The sequence below is a fragment of the Elgaria multicarinata genome, chromosome 11, assembly GCF_023053635.1.
Source record: "Elgaria multicarinata webbii isolate HBS135686 ecotype San Diego chromosome 11, rElgMul1.1.pri, whole genome shotgun sequence".
Classification (NCBI taxonomy): Eukaryota; Metazoa; Chordata; class Lepidosauria; order Squamata; family Anguidae; genus Elgaria; species Elgaria multicarinata.
Window position 1 is genome coordinate 7004769 of NC_086181.1, and position 20713 is coordinate 7025481.

General features: G+C 46.3%; 1 protein-coding gene across 1 annotated transcript in view; it reads left to right on the forward strand.

Annotated features, from left to right (window-relative positions):
* The window catches only part of THRA (thyroid hormone receptor alpha), a 147832-nt gene extending 128742 nt beyond the window's left edge, over positions 1-19090 (forward strand). Inside the window, exons 7-9 of the mRNA XM_063138042.1 lie at positions 5100-5246; positions 7848-8106; positions 9379-19090. Coding sequence (XP_062994112.1) covers positions 5100-5246; positions 7848-8106; positions 9379-9629 — 657 coding nt within the window. The 3' untranslated portion in view covers positions 9630-19090. The remainder of the gene's footprint in view (positions 1-5099; positions 5247-7847; positions 8107-9378) is intronic.
* Positions 19091-20713: the final 1623 nt, after the last annotated feature.

The following is a 20713-nucleotide window of genomic DNA, read 5'->3' on the forward strand; positions in this document are numbered from 1 at the left end:
TTAAGCTGGATTGGGGTCAGGGAGTGTAATTTCCTCTTTCTCCCACTTTTTTTTTTAAACACACCGTGACTCAAATTTTGTAGGGCGACAAGAGCCAGACAATGATGTTTAGGAAATCAGATGTAGCCCATGGGCTACCAGCTTATAACTCTTTGCTTATATTTTATTTTAAAAGCAATTTCTTTTCAACTATTTTGAAGGTTGTTTTGATTTTAATAAATCAAAACAAAGCCCTATGAAGAGAGACTGAAAGAACTGGGCATGTTTAGCCTGGAGAAGAGAAGATTGAGGGGAGACATGATAGCACTCTTCAAATACTTGAAAGGTTGTCACACAGAGGAGGGCCAGGATCTCTTCTCGATCCTCCCAGAGTGCAGGACACAGAATAACGGGCTCAAGTTAAAGGAAGCCAGATTCCAGCTGAACATCAGGAAAAACTTCCTGACTGTTAGAGCAGTACGACAATGGAATCAGTTACCTCGATGGCCTTGTAGGCCCCTTCCAACTCTGCTATTCTATGATTCTATTTGGGTGTGTGTGTATGATTATTGCCCTTTAATAGGTGGGCTGTTTAAGCACTATGTTGCTTACTGTATTATATATACATTCAACATAGGATGCAATCCAGTCCGTTTTGTTTAAGTGGGAGAGAGGTAAGCCAGGGTGACCATATGAAAAGGAGGACAGGGCTCCCTTATCTTTAACAGTCGTATTGAAAAGGGAATTTCAGCAGGTGTCATTTGTATATATGGGGAACCTGCTGAAATTTCCTCTTCATCACAACAGTTAAAGCTGCAGATGCCCTGCCCTCTTTTAAATCTGGTCACTCTAGTATACCTCCTGCAGCTTTAACTGTTGTGAGGAAGAGGGAATTTCACCAGGTTCTCCATATATACAAATGACACCTTAGGTAAACAAGTGTGTAACCCTCTAATTGAAAATTGTATTTAAAAGTGCTTTTGCATTAGTTATGCCCATGCTATTTAAAATATACCTGCCTCCTTTTTACGCTACTGTATACATTAGATTAGATAGCTCTTTAATGTGGGGAAATTGTAACCTGTCCTTAGACTTGGCGATGGTGGCAAGCTCAGAATTCTACATATGTGGTAATAAATCCAGGAGATGTTAGTTTTAATTAAATAAAGATTCATCCCCTTACGACAGTTTATCAAATGCTTCAGTCCTGCAGAGAGGCCCTTGAAGGGTTAAGCTGCTTGAGCCGAGGGACACAGCTGTGACCTCCCAGCTCCATCCAAGGGCAGCTAGGCCGGAAACCCCCAGCCCTCCCTTCCCCCACTGTCTGTTCTGAGCAGGGCAGGGAGAACTGGCTTGGGGTGCCCTCTGCTGGCCATAGTCAGTCTGTGCCAGGGCAGGTCAGGACATGGAGGTCACAGGAAGTGGGGTTTGGGAGTGGGGAAAGGAAGCCAACAGTCTGGATGGTTCAGGGAGTAGCATTTCACTCTTGTGCCACCCCAGCCCCCCAAATCAAGCACTTTAGTACACAGGACAGAATCCCTCCTACATGTGGGAGAGTCATACACTAACTGGGCAAACTGTGTTTTGACATTCATGCCAGAGAATGGTCTGTGAGCATTATGGTACGTTATGTTGGGATCTGACCCTCGTTTTACAAGCTATCCTTCATGACCCATTGCAACCACGTTGAAGCTAAGCTGCCTGCGTGGGAGAACGAAATGTAAACCACGTTGAGTTCTGTGAAGGAAGAGCAGCATGTAAGTGTGCATTTTGAGACACAATTTCAGCAGCAACCATATACAGAAACAATTCCTTCTCCCCTCTTAAAGGATATGATAGCACAGAGAACTTTGGCTATTATGCAGTATAGAAATGAAATAAATAAATATTTAAATGAACTAGGTTCCCACATAACTGTAATCCTCAATCAGGGTTTGCCTTAATCATGATTCAAGTCTATATGTAAGTCACAAAGGGGTAGTTTATCCCAGAAAGGCCATGGGGCTGTCTTCACGGTGCTGGGTTGGCGCTGCTTCTCTCTGAAACCCCGTGCTTTCCCTCTCCTGGGGTGGCTTTGGGTAATCCTGATGCCAAAGAAGGAGCTGCAGGGGTTCTGGGCGGCCATCCGGGTAGCAGAGCCACCCCTGCCCTCTTCCTGGTGGAAGGCAACCAATCGCCAGTCGCCTTACATCAGGCACTGCCCCCAGATTGGCCCCAAAGTGACATAAGATGGCAGAAACACTGTACAGACCACTATGATTGATAAAGTTGGGGTAAATCCCTGACTTTTTCAATCCGCAGCTAAGCGGGAAAGCCTCACGGTGGCTGCGAAACTGCACCTGTGTCATTTAATTGACGCAGCACAAATCCGCAGCTACCACAGGGCTTTCCCCACGTATAGATAGCCCCCATGTGTGCAGAGCTAGACCAGCTAAGTAGTTTGCACGGGTGGCAAAATTCTAGGGGCTCTAGGCTCCTTGGAGAAGCCTTGAAGAGGGAATAAAATCCTGCGCCCAGGCTCCATAGCTTGAGATAGCACCCTTCCCCATCCTGGTGCCCTCCAGATACTTTGGACTACATAATTCCTAATCATTGCCCATGATAGCTGAAGCTGATGGGAGTTGATGTTCAAAACACCTCCCAGTTTACAGAAGGCTGGTCTAAGCTGCAGGAACAATCATGTCTCTGTCCTGCTTTCCTGATTGTGTTCTTTTCTCCTTCATTCCATACAAGTGAATAAAGTTCTGCTTCTGGGACCCCATTCTATTTATTTATTTATTTATTTATTTGTTTGTTTGTTTGTTTGTTTGTTACATTTCTACACCGCCCTACAGCCAGAGCTCTCTGGGCGGTTCACAAAATTTAAAAACATTCAAAGTATAAAACAACAGTATAAAACCATAATATAAAATACAATATAAAAGCTCAACCATTCTAGAGCCTGTTGTCCCCTTGAGGAGGAAATCATTGTCTATCTATCTCCCTCACTCTCTCTTACACACACACACACACAAAACAGACTGCAGAGCAGGAAGAGCAAAACTAAATGTTAACGTTTTAGGGAAGCAGTCTGAGTCACTGCAGTTAACTGAGCCCCAATGTTACGTCTGCACTGGCTCAACAAGGGCGTCAAGGTTACCCTTACAGTGAAGCAATAACTTTGTGGTGAGCTGTGGGTTTGGGTGCAGGGTGGGGGGTTGCCGTTAGCCGAGTTCATAGCAGCTGTGGCCTCTCTGGTAGGGTTTTACGTTGCCAAGGTTGTATATCTTATGGAACTGGAATGGAATTTTCCAAAACAGGGGAAGCTGCCTAATGCTCCTGTACTCCTTAGAAAGAAGAGGCTGGCGAGACAAGTTTCAATCTGTTTTCCCCATTAGATCAGAGTGTGGGCAGTACTCTGATCTCTACTAGCCGTTAGACATTTAGTATGTGGCAACAGAAGAATCTGAATGCATGCATAGTGGCTGCTGCAATGGGTCATGGAGGATATCTCTTAAAAGGAGGGCAAAATCCCAACAATGAGGGAAAGGAGAAGCAGGGGGCATAACTGCTGACCAGCCCAAATTCATTTTACAGTGCATACAAATGTCCTGCTGCTGTGGAAAGGGCAGTTTTGCTGCTTTGTAACAAACATACTACTTCTGAGCGCTTTATTTTTTTTCAAATAAAAAAGAACACCAAAAATGGCTGAGCGGTTTTGGAGAGCTTGAATGGGGAAGATCCTCCTGAGAAGACCATGTTTGGGCTGACACCTCTGGAGTCAAGGAGTCCGCCCCCCTTCCTCGCACACACTTTCCCAGAGCAGTTCTGCAGTTGTAAACGTATAAACCTATAAGTCGTGCTGCTGCTGTTGTTGTTGTTGTTTTTTAAGGCAGGCAGCCCACGTGAAGCTTGGGGGAAAGGGCAAGACTGATGGCTGGACTAGTGGTTCATTGAACTGGCCATGCAGATTGCAAAGCTGGGAGGAAGCCAGGTTTATGTTCTGCTTGAAGAACCCACTATGACTCCTCTCTTCTGATATACTGCCTGTCTTCTTCCTTAGATTAATGAACCCCAGTGACAGAGCTCTGTGTACTCCAGATCCCTGCTCCCCATGAATATTATTATTATTATTATTATTATTATTATTATTATTATTATTATTATTATTATTTCTTACCTGCCTCTCCCTCTGGATCAAGGTGGAAAACAACATTGAATACAAAAATATAAAATACATAAAACTGATTAAAAACGTAAAATCTCAAAATCTTTTAAGACATTTTAAAATTCATCTGGGTAGGCCTGCCAGAAGAGATCCGTCTTTATAGCTTTTTTTTAAATTCAGAAAGACTATTAAGCTGGCGGATCTCTCCTGGCAGGCCATTCCACAGTCTGGGAGCGGCAGAAGACAAGGTCCTCTGGGTAATGGTGGTCAGCCTAGTTTTGGCTGACTTGAAGTAAATTCTTCCCAGAGGACCTGAGTGTGCGGGGCAGATTGTACAGGAGAAGGCGATCTCTCAGGTAGCCTGGACCCAAACCATGTAGAGCTTTAAAGGTGATAACCAACACTTTATACTTTGTCCGGAAACTAATTGGCAGCCAGTGAAGTGATTTTAAAGTTGGTTTTAAACCATGAATGCTACCATATATGTACATTATATACAGTACATTCAGCAGATATGGATATTCTATATAACCCTATTCATAAACGTTGGATTGGAGGAGAGGTGAGGATTGACCCCAAACTTTTTGTGCGTCACTTTCAAATTATTGAGTGCTGCATAGCTCCAGGGATGATCCCTACCCCCTTCCCAGCTCAGCAGTTGGGAGGAAGGCTGAGGCTTGTCATACTTGCCTGAGGGCGATAACATGCTTGTCATATCAATAGCCAATAGCCAAAGCTCCCTGGCAGTTCATTAAAAAAGAGTGTGGCGATTCTCTTGCATAGTGTAATAGAATAATATAAAGAGCTTTGCCTAGTAGGGGTTAGAAAGACTGAGGGAGACGGAGGAGATATTGAAAACTAGAACTTTTATTTCTGGTTCTGCCACTGGAAGGTGGTTTTCCTGTGGATAGAGTGAAAACCACCTTTCTACAGAGGGTTAATTCTGCTTGTCTGTCTTCTTATCCACTTCCAGCCCGAAGATATCGGTCAGTCACCAATGGCCTCCATGCCTGATGGGGACAAAGTAGACTTGGAAGCATTCAGCGAGTTTACGAAGATCATCACCCCTGCTATCACCCGTGTGGTGGATTTTGCCAAAAAACTGCCCATGTTTTCAGAGGTAAGCAATGGGTGGCTGGTACCAAAGGGTCAGAGGGGTGTGTGGAGAAGTTTGGTTCTGAATCCTTGAACACTCAGAAATCACAAGAATGGGCTGTCTTCTTACACTGATTGGTAAGGAGAATGGCCACAAGTATGGGGGGCACCCTTTCACCCTCCCCCAGAATTACAGTCTTCAGGGTTGGCTGTCAGCAGGAGGTGCTGCTGGGGAACATAGAATCATAGAATAGCAGAGTTGGAAGAGGCCTACAAGGCCATCACGTCCAACCCCCTGCTCAATGCAGGAATCCACCCTAAAGCATCCCTGACAGAGGGTTGTCCAGCTGCCTCTTGAAGGCCTCTAGTGTGGGAGAGCCCACAACCTCCCATGTCCTGCTTCTGGGTTTCCCATGGGCAGTTGATCAGCCACTGTGTGAACAGAATGCTGGACTAGGTGGACCCTTGGTCTAATCCAGCATAGCTCTTCTTATGCTCTTTTAAAAAGATTAACTCCTCATGACAACCCCCAAACTCTGGTCCCAGAGATTTTGGTCCTAGCTGCCACTTCCCCACTCTGCCTTGGTCCTGCGTCAGTCTTTCACCCCCTCTTCCCTACATTTATGGCTGCCTATAAATGGGAGATAAATTGTGAAGCCCTTTGTAGATAAAAGAAATCAGAAAGGACAACTGGTGGATCCTGGGTCTTCACCAGGCCCTGTTCCAATCAGTTTGGTTATGTCGCATCAGAATGTCGTGACATTCATTATGTGATTCCTGATGGGCTGGGATCATTTTATGAAGGAGAAGGCCCCAACAAAGGGAAAATGGCACTGAGGCAGCAGCAGAAGCAGATAGAGCAAGCAACGGCTGTAAAGAGGCATTAAAAAACACAAACTTTCAGAGGCAGAGGTTGTGGCGTTACACCCCACAAGTCAGTTCCCTAATGTATGTCTAGGATTTGCAAGTCTATTGTGTTTAGAATGTTGACCTGAGTGGGTGGAGTTAGAATGTCTAGGGATGGGGGAGGAGGATATAGAAGGGAATGAGTGAGGTGATAAGGGGGGTGTTTTTTAAAGTACTTTGGTCAGAGGGAGAATTAGAGGATCAGGGTAGAGAGGGTTGTCTTTTGAGTGTAGTGTGCAGATAGTCAGTTGGTGTATATTAAACAATCCTGATAATAAAGAAAGTTCAAGAGTGAAGGTGTGAGAGAAAGGAAACCGTGTACAAGAAGAGAGAAAGGATTGGATGAGAGGTTGTAACAAGGGTCTGAAAAGTTTTCTTATGAAACATAGTTTGTGAACATTGAAATATTTTTTTATTCAGATTGTTTTACTACCACAAAAATCCCGCGTGTCTCCTTGGCATTTATCATCTGCAGTTATATACATATAACACCCGTTCTGACATGAATTCACCATCAGCACATATAATTCACAGCACATTATTTTATTCCTGAAATTATTCCTGTTTAACCCCTTTCTCCACATAGTTTGTAGAAAGGTGGTGTTTGTCGCTCACCTCAGGCTCATAAAGTGGTGGTGCTTAGCTTGAGCAGGGAGTGTCCGTGGACAGGCCTGTTGTCAAGAGCCTGTGTCGTGGCGCAGAGGTTTATTTTTGGAAACATTTCAGTAGCCCGGTAAGCACTACTTTGGCTCCCCAAACCAAGTGGGTGAATGTTCATGCAGCCTACTGATGGGAAGTCTAGAAGAAAATCCAGATTTATGAATTTCCTCATGAATTAAGATTGTCCAGTGTGTGTGGGTGGGGGGCTGCTCTGAGTGCCTCCCCTAACTGATGCCAGGTTGGTTTCCACTAAAGGAACGTGTTTAGTTTTGTTTTTTCAGCAGTGGCACCTCACTTGTCAGGCCTTCAGAGGATAATTTTCTACTTTTCCTCTGCTGTTATATTTAGTTCAGGGATATGTGGTATGTGTTAGTTTTTTTACTATATTTTATTAATCTGAACTTTAAAACACCATCTTTAATGTTTCATATAGCATGCTTTTAGTTTATAGGTGTTATGTTTGTAAGCCGCCTTGTGTGCCTGTTCTTTTGGAAAGAGTGGATGCGAATAAGGAAGTAAGCTGAGGTCAAGCACCAGGCCAGTCAGTCCAGTGGTGCTGGAGAAAGGGAGCAATGAGTATGATCCTGCAAGAAGGCACGACCTGACAGCTGTCCTGGGAGTATTGTAGTTGGCTGGAGCCAGCAAGGAGCTTCCTCATGAGCTCAACTGGTGACTCGACTGGAAGAGCAGCATTCCCCTGCAGACAAATGGCTTTTCAAGAGAGGCGCCAAGGTTCCCACTTGAGCCGGCCTTCTAATTTGTTCTCTCCTGAGTGAACTCAGATTCTTAATATCCTGCTCTTCTTCACTCGTCTCTCACTCATACCCAAACTTTCTGGCCGTTCTGCTTCTTCTGGGACCCCAGTTTATAGCCCAACTATTTCTTGCCTCTTGGTTATATTGGGCCGTCCTCCACCCTTGGTTTGGTGTTCTGTCCTGGGCAGCAGAAACTGGTTAATTCCATGCAGCATGGAATAAAGCCATCTGCTACTGCAAAAGCAAGATCATGGTTAACTGCCCATGCTGAGGCGAGCACTGACCATGTCTCTCCCTGCCTTTAGCTGCCTTGTGAGGACCAGATCATCCTTTTGAAGGGCTGCTGCATGGAGATCATGTCACTGCGGGCGGCTGTGCGCTACGACCCCGAAAGTGAGACACTGACACTAAGTGGTGAGATGGCTGTCAAGCGGGAGCAGCTGAAGAACGGTGGCTTGGGCGTGGTGTCAGATGCCATCTTTGATCTGGGCAAGTCCCTCTCTGCCTTCAACCTGGACGACACGGAAGTGGCGCTGCTCCAGGCTGTGCTGCTCATGTCCTCAGGTAAGGGCAGCCAATAGATTATGCACTCAGTAAGTTCTCCCCCACCCCCGCTATCGCAGGATTGCCCCATCGAAACAGAGAAAGCTGCCTTACGCTGAATCAGACCATAGGTCTGCCCAGTTTAGTATTGTTTACGCTAACTGTGTTTCAGACTGGGGTCTTTCCCAGCCCTCCCTGGTGGGGAGGGGACCAGGCATTGAACCGGAACCCTTTTACATGCAAAGCACGTGCTCTATCACACTGAGCTAAGGGCCTTCCCTTAAAGGGTGTAGACTTAGGCTGATTTCTTTCAGAGACCCCTGAGCCACTATCCATAGCGTGGCATGCATGGGATGTGTTTGGACACAAGCGTGAAGGGGCAAGTAAGGGTCTCACAAGGTAGAGAAGAAGATGACAGAAAGTGTAACGGATGATAGAGGCATGACAGAGAGTGTCCGTAGTTCAGTGGTGGAGAGCTACTGCTAGGTGGACCAATAGTCTGACCATGTTCCTAAGTTCTCTCAAACCAAGACAGAAACAGCTTCTTCCTCCTGGTTTGGGCCCTTCAACTTCACGTAGTATTCCTTTACCTGAAGACGCCAAGGAGGAAGATGTAGCTCAGTGGTAAAGCATAAGCTTTGCATGCAAAAAGTCCTGGGTTCAATCCTAGGCACCTTGACATAGGGCTGGAAAAGGCTCCTGTCTGAAACTCTAGACAGGTACTGCCAGTCAATGTACACAGTACTGAGCTACATGGACCAATAGTCTGACTTAGTAGCTTCCTTATGTTCCTAAGAAGGCTAAACTTCTGAAACTTCACGTCCAGCCCCATAGTGTGACAACCCTACCCCAAACTGTCACTCAGCTGCTGTCTTAGCTGGCAGATCAGCAGAAGGAGTGATGGTGGATCCTGGTCCAGTCAGGGCAAGGCCAGGGATGTGGGAAGCTGTAGCCAAATCTAGGACTCGAAGGACCTGCTAGAGAAACAGGCAGTGCAGCAGGTGGAAAGTACTGCTCTACTGGCCAAGGTCCTGGTGTTCCTATCAGGCCTGACCAATCCAGAGGCTTCATACATCCTACCAATCACAAGGACTGATGTTGCCCACTCCTCGGGCTCTTGAGGCCTGAGCACGTCAAATCCCTAAGATACTCTACTCAGCCAGTCCCAGCCTCAGCCTTGTTTAGTGGGGAGTAGAGTAGTTGGTTGGCAGCAAATGCAGTGGGGGAGGGCCCACCTCTGGCCTGCAGCTTACGCCCGCCTGACCTGCACCCTCCTTTCCGTTCCCCTTGCAGACCGCAGTGGACTGATCTGCGTTGACAAAATTGAGAAATGCCAAGAGACCTACCTGCTGGCGTTTGAACACTACATCAACTATCGCAAACACAACATTCCCCACTTCTGGCCCAAGCTCCTCATGAAGGTGACTGACCTGCGGATGATTGGGGCTTGCCACGCCAGCCGCTTCCTGCACATGAAGGTGGAATGCCCCACGGAGCTCTTTCCCCCGCTCTTCCTCGAGGTCTTCGAGGATCAGGAAGTCTAGGGTGTGGGGACAGAGGGGGCAAACAGGGTGGCGCGGGAGAATTGGGGACGTGGGGCAATTTGGGATGGGGGCGATGTCTGGACTCGGGCCATAAGGCCCCCCCACCTCATCACCTCGGACACAACAGATTTTCATTTTATTTTAATTTTGGTTCTGTTTTGTTGTTTTCATTTTTTCTTTTCATTTTTTTGTTTCGTTTTGTTTTTTCTAAATATTGCACGTCAGCATCAGTGAATCACGTGGACGGGGAGGCGGGGGCGTCGTTGATAGGGGTTGGGCCACCAAAAAAAGGTCGAAACTATACAAAACCTTTGTTATGAGGTAGACTTGTGCAGTAGCCAACACTTTTTTGTCTAGGCAGACTTTAAAAAAAGAAATAAGTGGGCAATGTGATTCCCACTTGCCCCCTGTGTATCTTACTTCCTCCAATCCCCTTTTGTCCCAAAGTTATCTTTCCAGGGTAAGGCACCTGTCTTAACTTTTGATACAATGTTAAGAGGAGGAAACCAACCCACATGTTCCCCCCTCCAAAAAAACAAAACCCCTTTGCCCTTCTCCCCATTAAGAAAGAATTCCCCTTTCCCCACAGCACTGGAAACAGCTGGCACCTCTCTGCTTTAGCCCTGATCAAACCTCTCTCGTTTAAATGGACTTGATTACCAATATATATAAATATATATATGTTTCTTTTGCACATAACAGTCCCAGGAAACGTCAGAGTGTGTTTGGTTGTTTTATTCTTGTTTTCATTTTCTTTTAGAACTTTTAGCATTTAGTTACCCTCCCTGGGAGGCTAAAATATAAAATGCACTTTTTTGTAAAAGAAATAAAGATTTTTTTTTTAAAAAAAGAAAGAACGTAAAGGAACTGAGAGAGGAAGAGAAAGATCCTATTAAATTATTGGGGGGTGGGGGAGTCAGGCAGTGGGGGAAAGAAAGTCACAGGTGGTTTGGCAAAAAAAAATAAAAGTACGCAGATTGAGGCTCAAGGTCCAAGCGTGAGGGACAAATGCACTTTGAAATAGACAAAAACTCCCCCTTGCCACTCCTCCCCTGGTGGAGAAACAGGTGATTGAATAAGAAATCTATTTTATTTTGCTTTGAATCGCACTGCAGGGCTAGAAGCTAAGGGGTGCCTGCTTTTTATTCCAGTGCTGAAGGGGTATAATGTTCAACCTTCTTCCCTTCCCCTGAAAACCCCTCTCCTCCTTAAGGCTTCAGCCAAACTACCTCCATGTCGGGCAAGGTGGGCAGGTTCAACAGGTGCCCACCCACTCTTACGTTGTCTCCCTTCTCCCAACCCACCCCAGCTAAAGGCCGCATGCAATGTTCTCACTGGGCTTTTAAATGGCCCTTACTAGTTCTTTGCACACGCTTCCCCACGCCACGTGGCGGTACACTTCTTGCTGCACTAGTATTCTTCCTGCCCTGCCCTGCCTTTCCTGTTCTTCTCTCTGGGGAAGCAGACTCCCTGACTCTTCAGCGCTCCAAGAGAACCAAGTGAGGGTCGAATCTTTCTTTTTCTTTCTTTTTGGTTGTTTTTGCAAATGGCACTTATCAGTATAGAAAGCAGTAAAAGGATAACATTCACCGGGAGGTGGCAACATCCCTCCCACAACGCAGGAGATCTGCAGACTTCCTGGCAGTAGGCAGGGCGTGACTAGCTCTGCGTAACCTAATTGGGGAAGGTGCCAAGCATTTTGCTGTCTGCTTAAAAACCTTTCTCTTACAGCTTCCCGTGTCCCATACACCCTTAAACCTTCAGCCCTACTGTAGCACCAATTGTACTCGTTCCCATGGGGAAAAGGGCAAAGACCTCTGTTTAACTGTCTCCTCTGGGACAGGGACAGGGACAGGGGAAGAGCAATGTGTCTGAGAATCACCCCTGCCCAATCCAACCTAGTTATCTCTTTTGGAGGGGCACCAGATCAAGGAAATCATGTTCTAATGCACTTCCTTACCCATTGTGGTCATCTCTGCCCACCCTTAATGCCATGGGCAGAACCAAACCCTTAGCCTCAGGTTGCACAAAATAGTTGGAGGAAACCTGATTGTAGATTCGGGGTGGGCAACCCACATTTGGAAAACAGAGTCAGCCAAGCTGTTGAGAGAGAAGCACCCCAGGTTTTCAGACTTGGATTAGCTGTCATTTTTTTCATTTTAGCTTTCTGCTTATCTGTTTGTTCCTGGTTGTTTGGGAAACAGGCAGAACCTCTGAAACTCTGGCCAGCAACTAGTTTCATGGATGCACCACTTTGAGGAGGGGAATAGAGAATGGTGATATGCCAGGCCTTCCTCTCCGTCCCAGAAGTGGACTGCCAGCAAGCCCCCATTGCCACAACCGCCAGGCCTGCCTTTCACACAGCTCTCTTGCCTCCAGGTTAGCAGGGAGAGCAGGGGGGATTTGGCACTTGGTGCCTGGGAGGCTAGATTTTGCACTGGGACCTCCAGTTGCCGACCCCTATAAAGATTTGCAGGGGGTGGGGGTGGGGGAAAGACCACCAGCTTCCCACTTTCTTCTTCCTGTCTGTTTCACCCTTAATGCAAACAAGACTGTGATCACCTTAATGCAAGTATTTTGGCACTTAACGCTGTTAATGGGTCAGACCTCTTGCCTGAGCCGCTTCTTCTGTGATAGATCCATTTTTTGTCAATCTGTTAGCCAGACCTCTTTTGCAACTGTAATGTAATATTATTAGGGGAGGGGGGTGGGGTTTTTTTACTCCCCCTTCCCTTCCTTCTTTGTCTCTCCGCTGTCACTTGGTTTCCGTTGAGAAAAACCCTTTACCTCTTACCTCATTCAAGACGCCGTGGGAAACGTTATGGGATGGGTTGGGTGCATGTCAGATGTACCAGCTGAAGGTTCAGGGGCCGGCGTATGGAGAACACAGCTCCAATTTAAGCTAATATACAGAAATATATATATAAGTATGTATAATTTTTTTTAATTAAGAAGAAAAATCTTTGTACGGGTCTGTTCACAAAAAAGAAAAAAGAAAAGAAAAATTACGCAAACGAAATTGGGGTTGGAAGAAAAAAAGTAGAGTTTTTTGTTTTGTTTCTTTAATCACTTTTAAACAATGTGGGAATCATGGGGGTGGGGCGGGTGTTATTGCTGAGCTGGTATTGGCTGAAACGTGGAGTCCCAAATGCCAGCACAGCATGGTCGGTTATAAGCAGGGCTGTGCCTGATCCACTATTCCGTGCAAGCATAGAATTTGGTGCTGGATACAGGTCTTAAGAGTCTCATTTTTAAAAAGAGAACAAGGTTCTAGCCCTTTTGGCTATGAAGATTGGCTTGAAAGGGTGGCGAAAGCTCAGAGCAGGGGCTAAGTAGGTTTTCTAGTGTGCAGAAGCAGAATACATTATGCAAAATAAGCATACATATGCAGTTTTGCTTAATCATTCAGCTTTTCTTAAAACAGCATTCAGCTTTTCTTGATGTGGGATTTAGATGTTTGTTTTTAACGTGCAGAATATACACAGCCCTAGTTGTATTTCCATCAGTTGTCTCCCGAGGGAGCTGCAGCTGTTGTCCACTGAAATCGTTTATCTTGGGGTCATGCAGTTCCAGATTGCTTGCCTAGAAGATATGAGTTAATCTATTGAAATGTGGGGCCAGGCTTTCTTGGGGGTCAGAAACCTTCTAGTCCCACATAGAGGCTGGGGTCTTGCCTGAACCACCTCCAAAGCCTAATGTCCATGCAATAATAATTTGAAAAGCATCCAAAGATGAGGGACTCCACAGCCTGGTTGGCCAATATTTTAGCCTGGCATTTTCTTCTTGTACTTAAAGTGTAATATACATTTCCTGTACACACGTGCGTACATACCCAGAGGCTCTTCCTATAAATAGAAGCTTCAGTTCTTTCATGCTCAATCTCACTTTTCCAGAAAAGACACGGGAAGCAACCTGCTAAGATGGATCATCTTGACTCAGCCCCTTCTTGTCGCAGACCGAGTTGCTTTGCTCCTCCTGATTCCAACCCCTCATTTTAAAAAGCAATTCTGACCCTACCCAACCAATCCTACAAGCCGTCTGTAAGCATTACAGAGATCTTTTCACCCATAAAACACTTCCCTTCTTGTGTTTAAACATGTCTTGTGCAATGAACTAAGAACCATTTGTGTGTGTGTGCGTGCGTGTGTTTATGTGTTTAACCCAAAACCTGGGTTGGATCCAGGATCTGCCTTCCTACAGAAAGTTCCTCTGCCTGATTTTTGGGATTCCCTCTCCCACACACACCACAGCTCACCCAATTCAGCAGGGTCTCCTGATTCTGTGTGTAGCTTTTTCTGGGGGCTGCCATGGAAAGGAAGGGGTGGGAATTCCATTTTCACCAGCACGGTTGATCCAGCATTAGTCTGGATCCAACACTCTTGTCTTTACGCAAGTCCTGTGCCAAGGAGAAAGCCCCTTTGAAACCAGTGGGACTTTCTTCTACATAAACAATCAAAGGATTGATCTTATTTCTCAAAAGGCTTGGAGGAAACAACAAGATCTTGGGATTTTCTGATCATGAACCAAGGGCTCGTCATATAAACATATGACACTGCCTTAGATGGTGCCAGACCACCTAGCTCACCATTGTCGACTCTGACCGGCAGAAGCCCAACAACGCCTCGGGCACAGGTCTTTCCCAGCCCTGGTACCTGAGGGCCAAGTGAAACGTGATGCAGCAGACCCATGAAAAGTCTCCTGCTGAGGGTGGTTTTTTTTACCGATCAAAGCAGCAGGGATGGGGACCATATTTCTAATCAAAATTCTGTGCCACACTTTCTTACCCTGAAGGAATAAGATTTAGAGTCCTTTCACTGGATATCCTGTTACTGGAAATGCCCATCATTAAACCTGGGACTTTCCTTATTCCAGCAAGGCATGAAGCTACAGCCCCTCCCTCTAAGGGAACCTTTTGCGGTTTCAGACTGGAGCCATCTGTTGCTTTAAGTGTATTCCTTTGGCAGGTTTTAGTATGCAGTGTTAACATGAGTGCATCCAACGTGCCTGCACACACACAAAGAGATACACAAATAAACCCAGCTCCCTCCTTCCCTGAGACTTAAATCCTTTCACACCATCAAATATTCCTGCATTACTCCTCTTAACCTGCTTTTCCACTATGCAAGAACATGCCCCCCCCCCCCGCCCAAAGCAAAATTGTACCACTCCGGGCTCGGGTCCCATTCCCACTGTGCTCCTCTGCTGCCTTTTTGCCTGCCTCCACCCACCCCCCGACCCCCGCGACACTGTTTCAGGTGGAGCCGTACTTTCTCCCCTCAATCAGAATCCTGCGGAAGAAAAGGATGAATGGGATGGCAAGAAGAGCCGACCGTCTGGTCAGCAATGGATTGCAGCTTCCAATGAATTGGATCTCTGTTTATAAGCTGGAGCACCAGTCCATGAACTGCACCCTTCAATCCACTGGTGATTCCCACCCACTTGAATCTTCCGCCATTTCTTTTCACCTTCTAATGCATGCCTATGGACATATGAAGCTGCCTGATACTAAGTCAGACCATTGGACCATTTAGCCAAGTACTGACTGCTCTGCCTGGCAGTGGCTCTCCAGGCAGGAATCTTTGGTACCTGAAATCCTTTCCACTAGAGATCTGAGCTATTGTCCCTCCCCATTACAAGCTTTTACAAAAATATTATTGTGGTGATCAATATTTCAGCCCCAAACCCTAAGGACTGCTCCAGAAATTCCCAAATGTGTCTCAGACATTTGGCCTAAAAGCCTGGCTCTCTAACTGGAACATTGAATGGATTCTCATCTCCTTTGGAAGAGAAGAGAGGAAGGTGGCAGATGGGAAAATCCTGTGTGGGGTTCCATGTCAATCTTAGCACATTTTAATGCACCACTAATACCAGAATAAGACTGCTGTGCTGTTCCAATAGTGGGGTGGGAGGTGAGGCTCAGAGAGCTGCAGATTTCACTAGCTTATCTGCAACACACTGATAAAATGGTTCCTATCCCCACTCTGCTTCGCCCCATTTTGAAAACTGGTGATGTTCCTAGGAAAACAAGGGTGCTTTTCCCAAGCCTTGGGGAAAGTATGTCACTTCTGGGCGTCATGCACACTCATCAGTTGATGACTACAACATCAGGTGATGGCTTACTTTTGTGAATGGGCTGCCACCAGGTTGAATTTTAATGTTCCCTCTAATGATGCTTTTTTACTGTGTCAGTTGACACATTCATCATTTCGCCATCAAGTGATCATAATGCAAGGGTAAAACACTCCTTGGCCTGAAGATGAATATAGGTTTTAAGAGAGTTGGAAATGGTTTGAGGGAGATTTTGTTTATTATGGGGTACACACACATCCTAATGCCAACACTGCTGAAAATATTTTTTGGAACAGTATGCTAACATATTTAACCTGAAGCAGGAATGTATGGGCTGCAATGTTTAATTAATTGATTTTAAAACTTAAGCAAATATAAAGTTGGCCCCAATTAATTAAGCAGCAGTTTAAAATGCATATTTTTAATACTAATAATATTTGCAGATGGCAAGCTCTATTTTAGAGGCATTCCCTCTTTTCTCACGCATAGGAGGAAATCTCTGTTCTTAGATTATGCCTGCTATGACAAATACACGGTATCCCTAAAATGAAATCAGTTTCTTCCTTCAAAAATACCGTTCTTGTCACAGATATGAGATCTCTGCCTGCATGGGGCAGCATTTTGGAAATTCCTAGAGTTTTCTGTATTGTTCTATATGCTATACTCCGGTGGGGAAACCCTGTGAACCATTGCTGTTTGAGGGTGGGAAGAAGGCCCTTTTCCCTTCTGTTACTTTTTGCCCGTTGCCTTAGCAGCAGCAATGTAGGAACTTCTGTATCTCAGCATTTTCCTCAACTTTACGTTTTCCCCTCTCTTGTCCTCCCAAGAAATGCAAATTCAGTGGATAGATTAATTAACTGAAACTCATATGTTGGATTACAAGTTTGTTAATTAGGTTGGAGCCTTAACGTGTTGTACACATCCCAGCCAACAATCCCTCTTTCAAATCACCTTCAACTCTCAGGTAACGTTATCTGACAGTCCCCAGCAATATTTTCTCAAGACCTGGAGAGACGCAGGAGTGTGTTTTGCTTGTCCACACTTGCATTATATGTTAAATGTAATGCAAGCTTTGTTGCTGTTGATGTGTGTTTGCTTTTTAAAAACAAAATTTCAGGACTCCTGAAACCGGGGCTTTAGAAAAACTATTTACAGTGTTTTAAAAGTCACAGGCTCCCTTTTTTCATATTTCTTATGTTAGCTAGACACACACACACACACACACACACACACACACACACACACACACCCACACCCCTTACGTTTGACATACAAGTGGAAGCACTGCCCAAAAGCATGCATGGAACAACTGGATCTGTCTGTTCTTCTGCCACTATTTAACCACCCTGTCAATCTGAAAGGGCATTCAGGGGAAATAACCTCAGCTCAATGATCTTCAGTCCATTTTCTATGGCCAAGCCTAAACCCTCAATATATACAGAAGAGCAAGTGACACGTAGCCCTTCTTTCATCAGCTTGTCTGCAGCCTACCTCCTTCATCTTTAAGAAAAACCCTTCCTCCACCACCTTAGCTTCACTTGCTGTGTCCTGAGTTCTTGTCTGCTCTCTTTTCTGCAGGTGAGAATTCCCCTTTGGTTCTGGTATGACGCGGCCCTTGGTTTCAGCTAGTTGCCCTTCTACTTGGTGGGCACAGCAAAGATAGATGCCCAGACACACCCATGTCAGCGGTGCACTCTTCATGGAAGTGCTACAGAGGAGGCCAAAGTCTGCCACCCAACTATGACCAGGGCACCACCAGACAAGGCAGCAGAATAGGCGTGGTGGTGCCAGGGGGGTCTACAGCGACCACCAGTTTTAAGGACCCTTGGAATGCCTTACAGCCACCTGCACAATCTTGCATCTTTTCTCTGAGGGGGAATATTACCCTGACTCTGGCATGCATGTCCCTGTGTCTAGGGACATGAGGATATACTCCTATGAGCACACACCCAACACATGTGCCGATACCTAGGTATCCGAACATATATTTGTCATGGGATGCACATAACTATCCAAGCTTGGGAGTGTTGTGTGTATGCAGTGTGGATCAACTCAGGTGTGTGTTCAATTTTGTGTGTGTGTTTTGAGCGAGCAAGTTGTCTTTCCATATATATTTTAATTCTCTACTGGTGTGTGAACATGTCTGGAATAGATTTACCCCTCTGTTGTGGAAAGTGGTTCCATACCTCTGTGTATGAATGTGTATGTGTGAGTCTGAGCGCATGCCTGTACAGGCATGTGTGGACATATATGTGCATTTCTGTGCTTCCAGCTGCACATCTGTCTTGATGTGACTGTGCTTTCTGTCCTCTGCCTATTTAGGGCACGGGTGTCTGCTCCAGAAAGTTTGCCCCCCACATGTGTGCGATGTGTAGTGACCGGGGGGGGGGGACAGTTGCAAGGCCTGGGGCTGAGGTCTGTTCTGACTGTATGTTTGGAACTATTGGGCCAAACATTTGGGCCTGTTTTCTGATTCATAGCAGAGTCGAGATGTGCATATTTGACCACACTCAAATATGGGGGGGACTGCTTTCATGAGTGAGTCCATGTCCCTGGGGCTTGGTTTGTGGGTTTTATTTCTCTCGTCCCACCCCTCACGTTCAGTATTGGTGTCCATTTCTGCCTAGAACACTCCCGTCGTTTCTTCCTCCTCCCCTCTCTGTTCCCACTTGGTCACCACCCTGACAGAGTCGCTGAAGCATTTGCCATGCATCCGCGCTCCGGCTGAGTCCCAACCTGGCCTGGTTTCCTACCGCTCCCCCACTTCTTTCAGGAGGCCTTAATGCAATTCCTAAAGCAGCCTGCAGGGGTGCACTTTCATAAAACCAAGCAGTGTACAGTCTATCCGGTATTTGTACTCTTGTAAATATTTTGTATATAGCCAAGAAAGTGTAGGCAAAGGACACTGGCTAGGGAGGCATGAGTGGGAGCATGTTTGCTCTTATGTGAACATGCTTGCAACTCTGTTTATTAGAAAAGGAGAGGGGCAGGCTATTAGTTCCTCATTGCCTTATACCAAATAGTGACGTTTCTTTACAAATTAATATTTGGTCTCTTTCACTCACTTCCCATGCAAATCCAAATGTAGGGACTGGGAAATCCCACATTGAGGGTGAGGTGTTTTTAAAATCGGAGAAAATGTCATGATCAGTTTCTTCTTGGAGTGAAATCCCAGTGCGAGCGTGTGAGCATGCGTGTGTGTGTATAGCTGAGTGAGAGTTTCTCCTGCAAAAGTTCCATTGAATGAATGGGACGTCTTATTCATTGCATTGAGGCTTGTGCAGCAGAACGTCCTGTTTGATTGCACCTGTAGCATTTGTATATAAAAATGTAGTTCTGTCAACTGTGCATAACTAAACATGCACAGATCCCCTATGCATACGAAGTGTAAAGCCCCTGTGCACTTTGCACAACCTCATCACACGCACACGCACAGCCTGCTGTCCATAACCCCTCCCAAATTGTAGTTGGGAGAGTAAGATAACAGCCATTCGTTTTATAGCTTACTGGACTCCCTGAACACTTTCTCCTTTCCTTTAGTTGATGTGATTCTTCATCCTTATGAGGCTCCAAAAAGTGGGTGAGGTGGTTCTGCGCCATTGGAAACAGACATGTGTGACTTCAGCTTAGCCCCAGTGTTGCAAGTGTGGGCTGACCTCAATGTAGTTGGTTTTATCGACCCTGTAGCCTGGAATCATTTGGCTAAAGTGATGGCCAGCTTCGTTCCCTTGGGTAGCTAGACCACCTTGTCCAACGTGGTTTCAATCTCTTCCTTGAGGCCTGCTGGCTCCTGACATTGAGCTCCACCACCTTTTGAGAGTAGGAAGCTTTTGCTTAAGACACATACAGACACATACATTTGTCACGTACTAGACAGCAGCGTGAGGGACTGCATGTGAATAAACTATGCCAGATTATTGCTACAGCTAGAACTCTCGCACCACTTGATACGTCAAACTTTCTCTGTTGAGTCAGCCCACACAGTTAATGGAGTGTCACCAAGTGATACCCAAGGTAGTTTTCAACTCATCCAATTGTGCCCCGGAAAGAAGGGACAAAAATACTCGGATTCCCTCATAGTGGCTAACTCAGGTTCCGAGATTGTGGCATCTTAGCCAAAGAACACCTTTCCACCCTGGGCGTTTTCCTCTGCAACAGCTATGTAGGTCAAACTCTGGGCAAAGGTCTCTCTGCAGGCCCAACCCATGTAGGTCTCATCCGTGGCCCTTCTTTCCTCCCACGTACACACCATGCCTCTGAAGGGGAACTAGGTAGCTTTTGCCTCAGAGGCGGAGGGGTGGGATCTGTGTGTTTTGAGTTTGTGCCAGGGATATATGCAAGGCATTCCCTCTAGGGAGAGCTGTAAAGGGGAGGGAGGGCTCAGAAGCTACTGTTATGCCCTAGCTTGCCTGTAGAAGGCACTGTGAACCATCTTGCAATGGCTGCCGGGGCAGGAAAGGAAGGTACATGGGCTGGGACCTGCACTTCCATCCATCCTTAGGAAGAGTCGAAGACCTCAGGGTGAAGCCCTGCCACCTCAGGTGTCACTCCCACCATCTTGCCAATCCTCTCCTATTTTGCCTTTGGGTCTACAGTCCAGGGCAAGGAAACCAGCAAGCAGATGGGTGCCCCCCTCCTTGTGGGCACCAAGCCATATCTCCACCGGGTTGGTATCCAACCTGTTTGGAGAAGCACAAGGCCTTCACCACCAGTAGCAGGAGGCCTTGCTCCTCAGGGGCACAATGCCCCGCCATCCCCTCCACCTCCACATGGGGCACTGACAATTTGTGCACGGGAGCTAGTTTTTCCCCACACCAGAGGCCTATGGGTGGGGTGGGGTGGGGTGGGGTGGGAACACGCTTCCTGCACCACTTTTCAGTATTCCTTTGCCAAGTACATACCTCATATAGTTCCTGCAGATGGTACCCAACAGATCTCTTCCACGCCTCACCCTGCCCTCCCCCAGCCAACTTTTGCTCTGCAAGGCTGTTACTCAAGGGGTTACAATTTCGGAT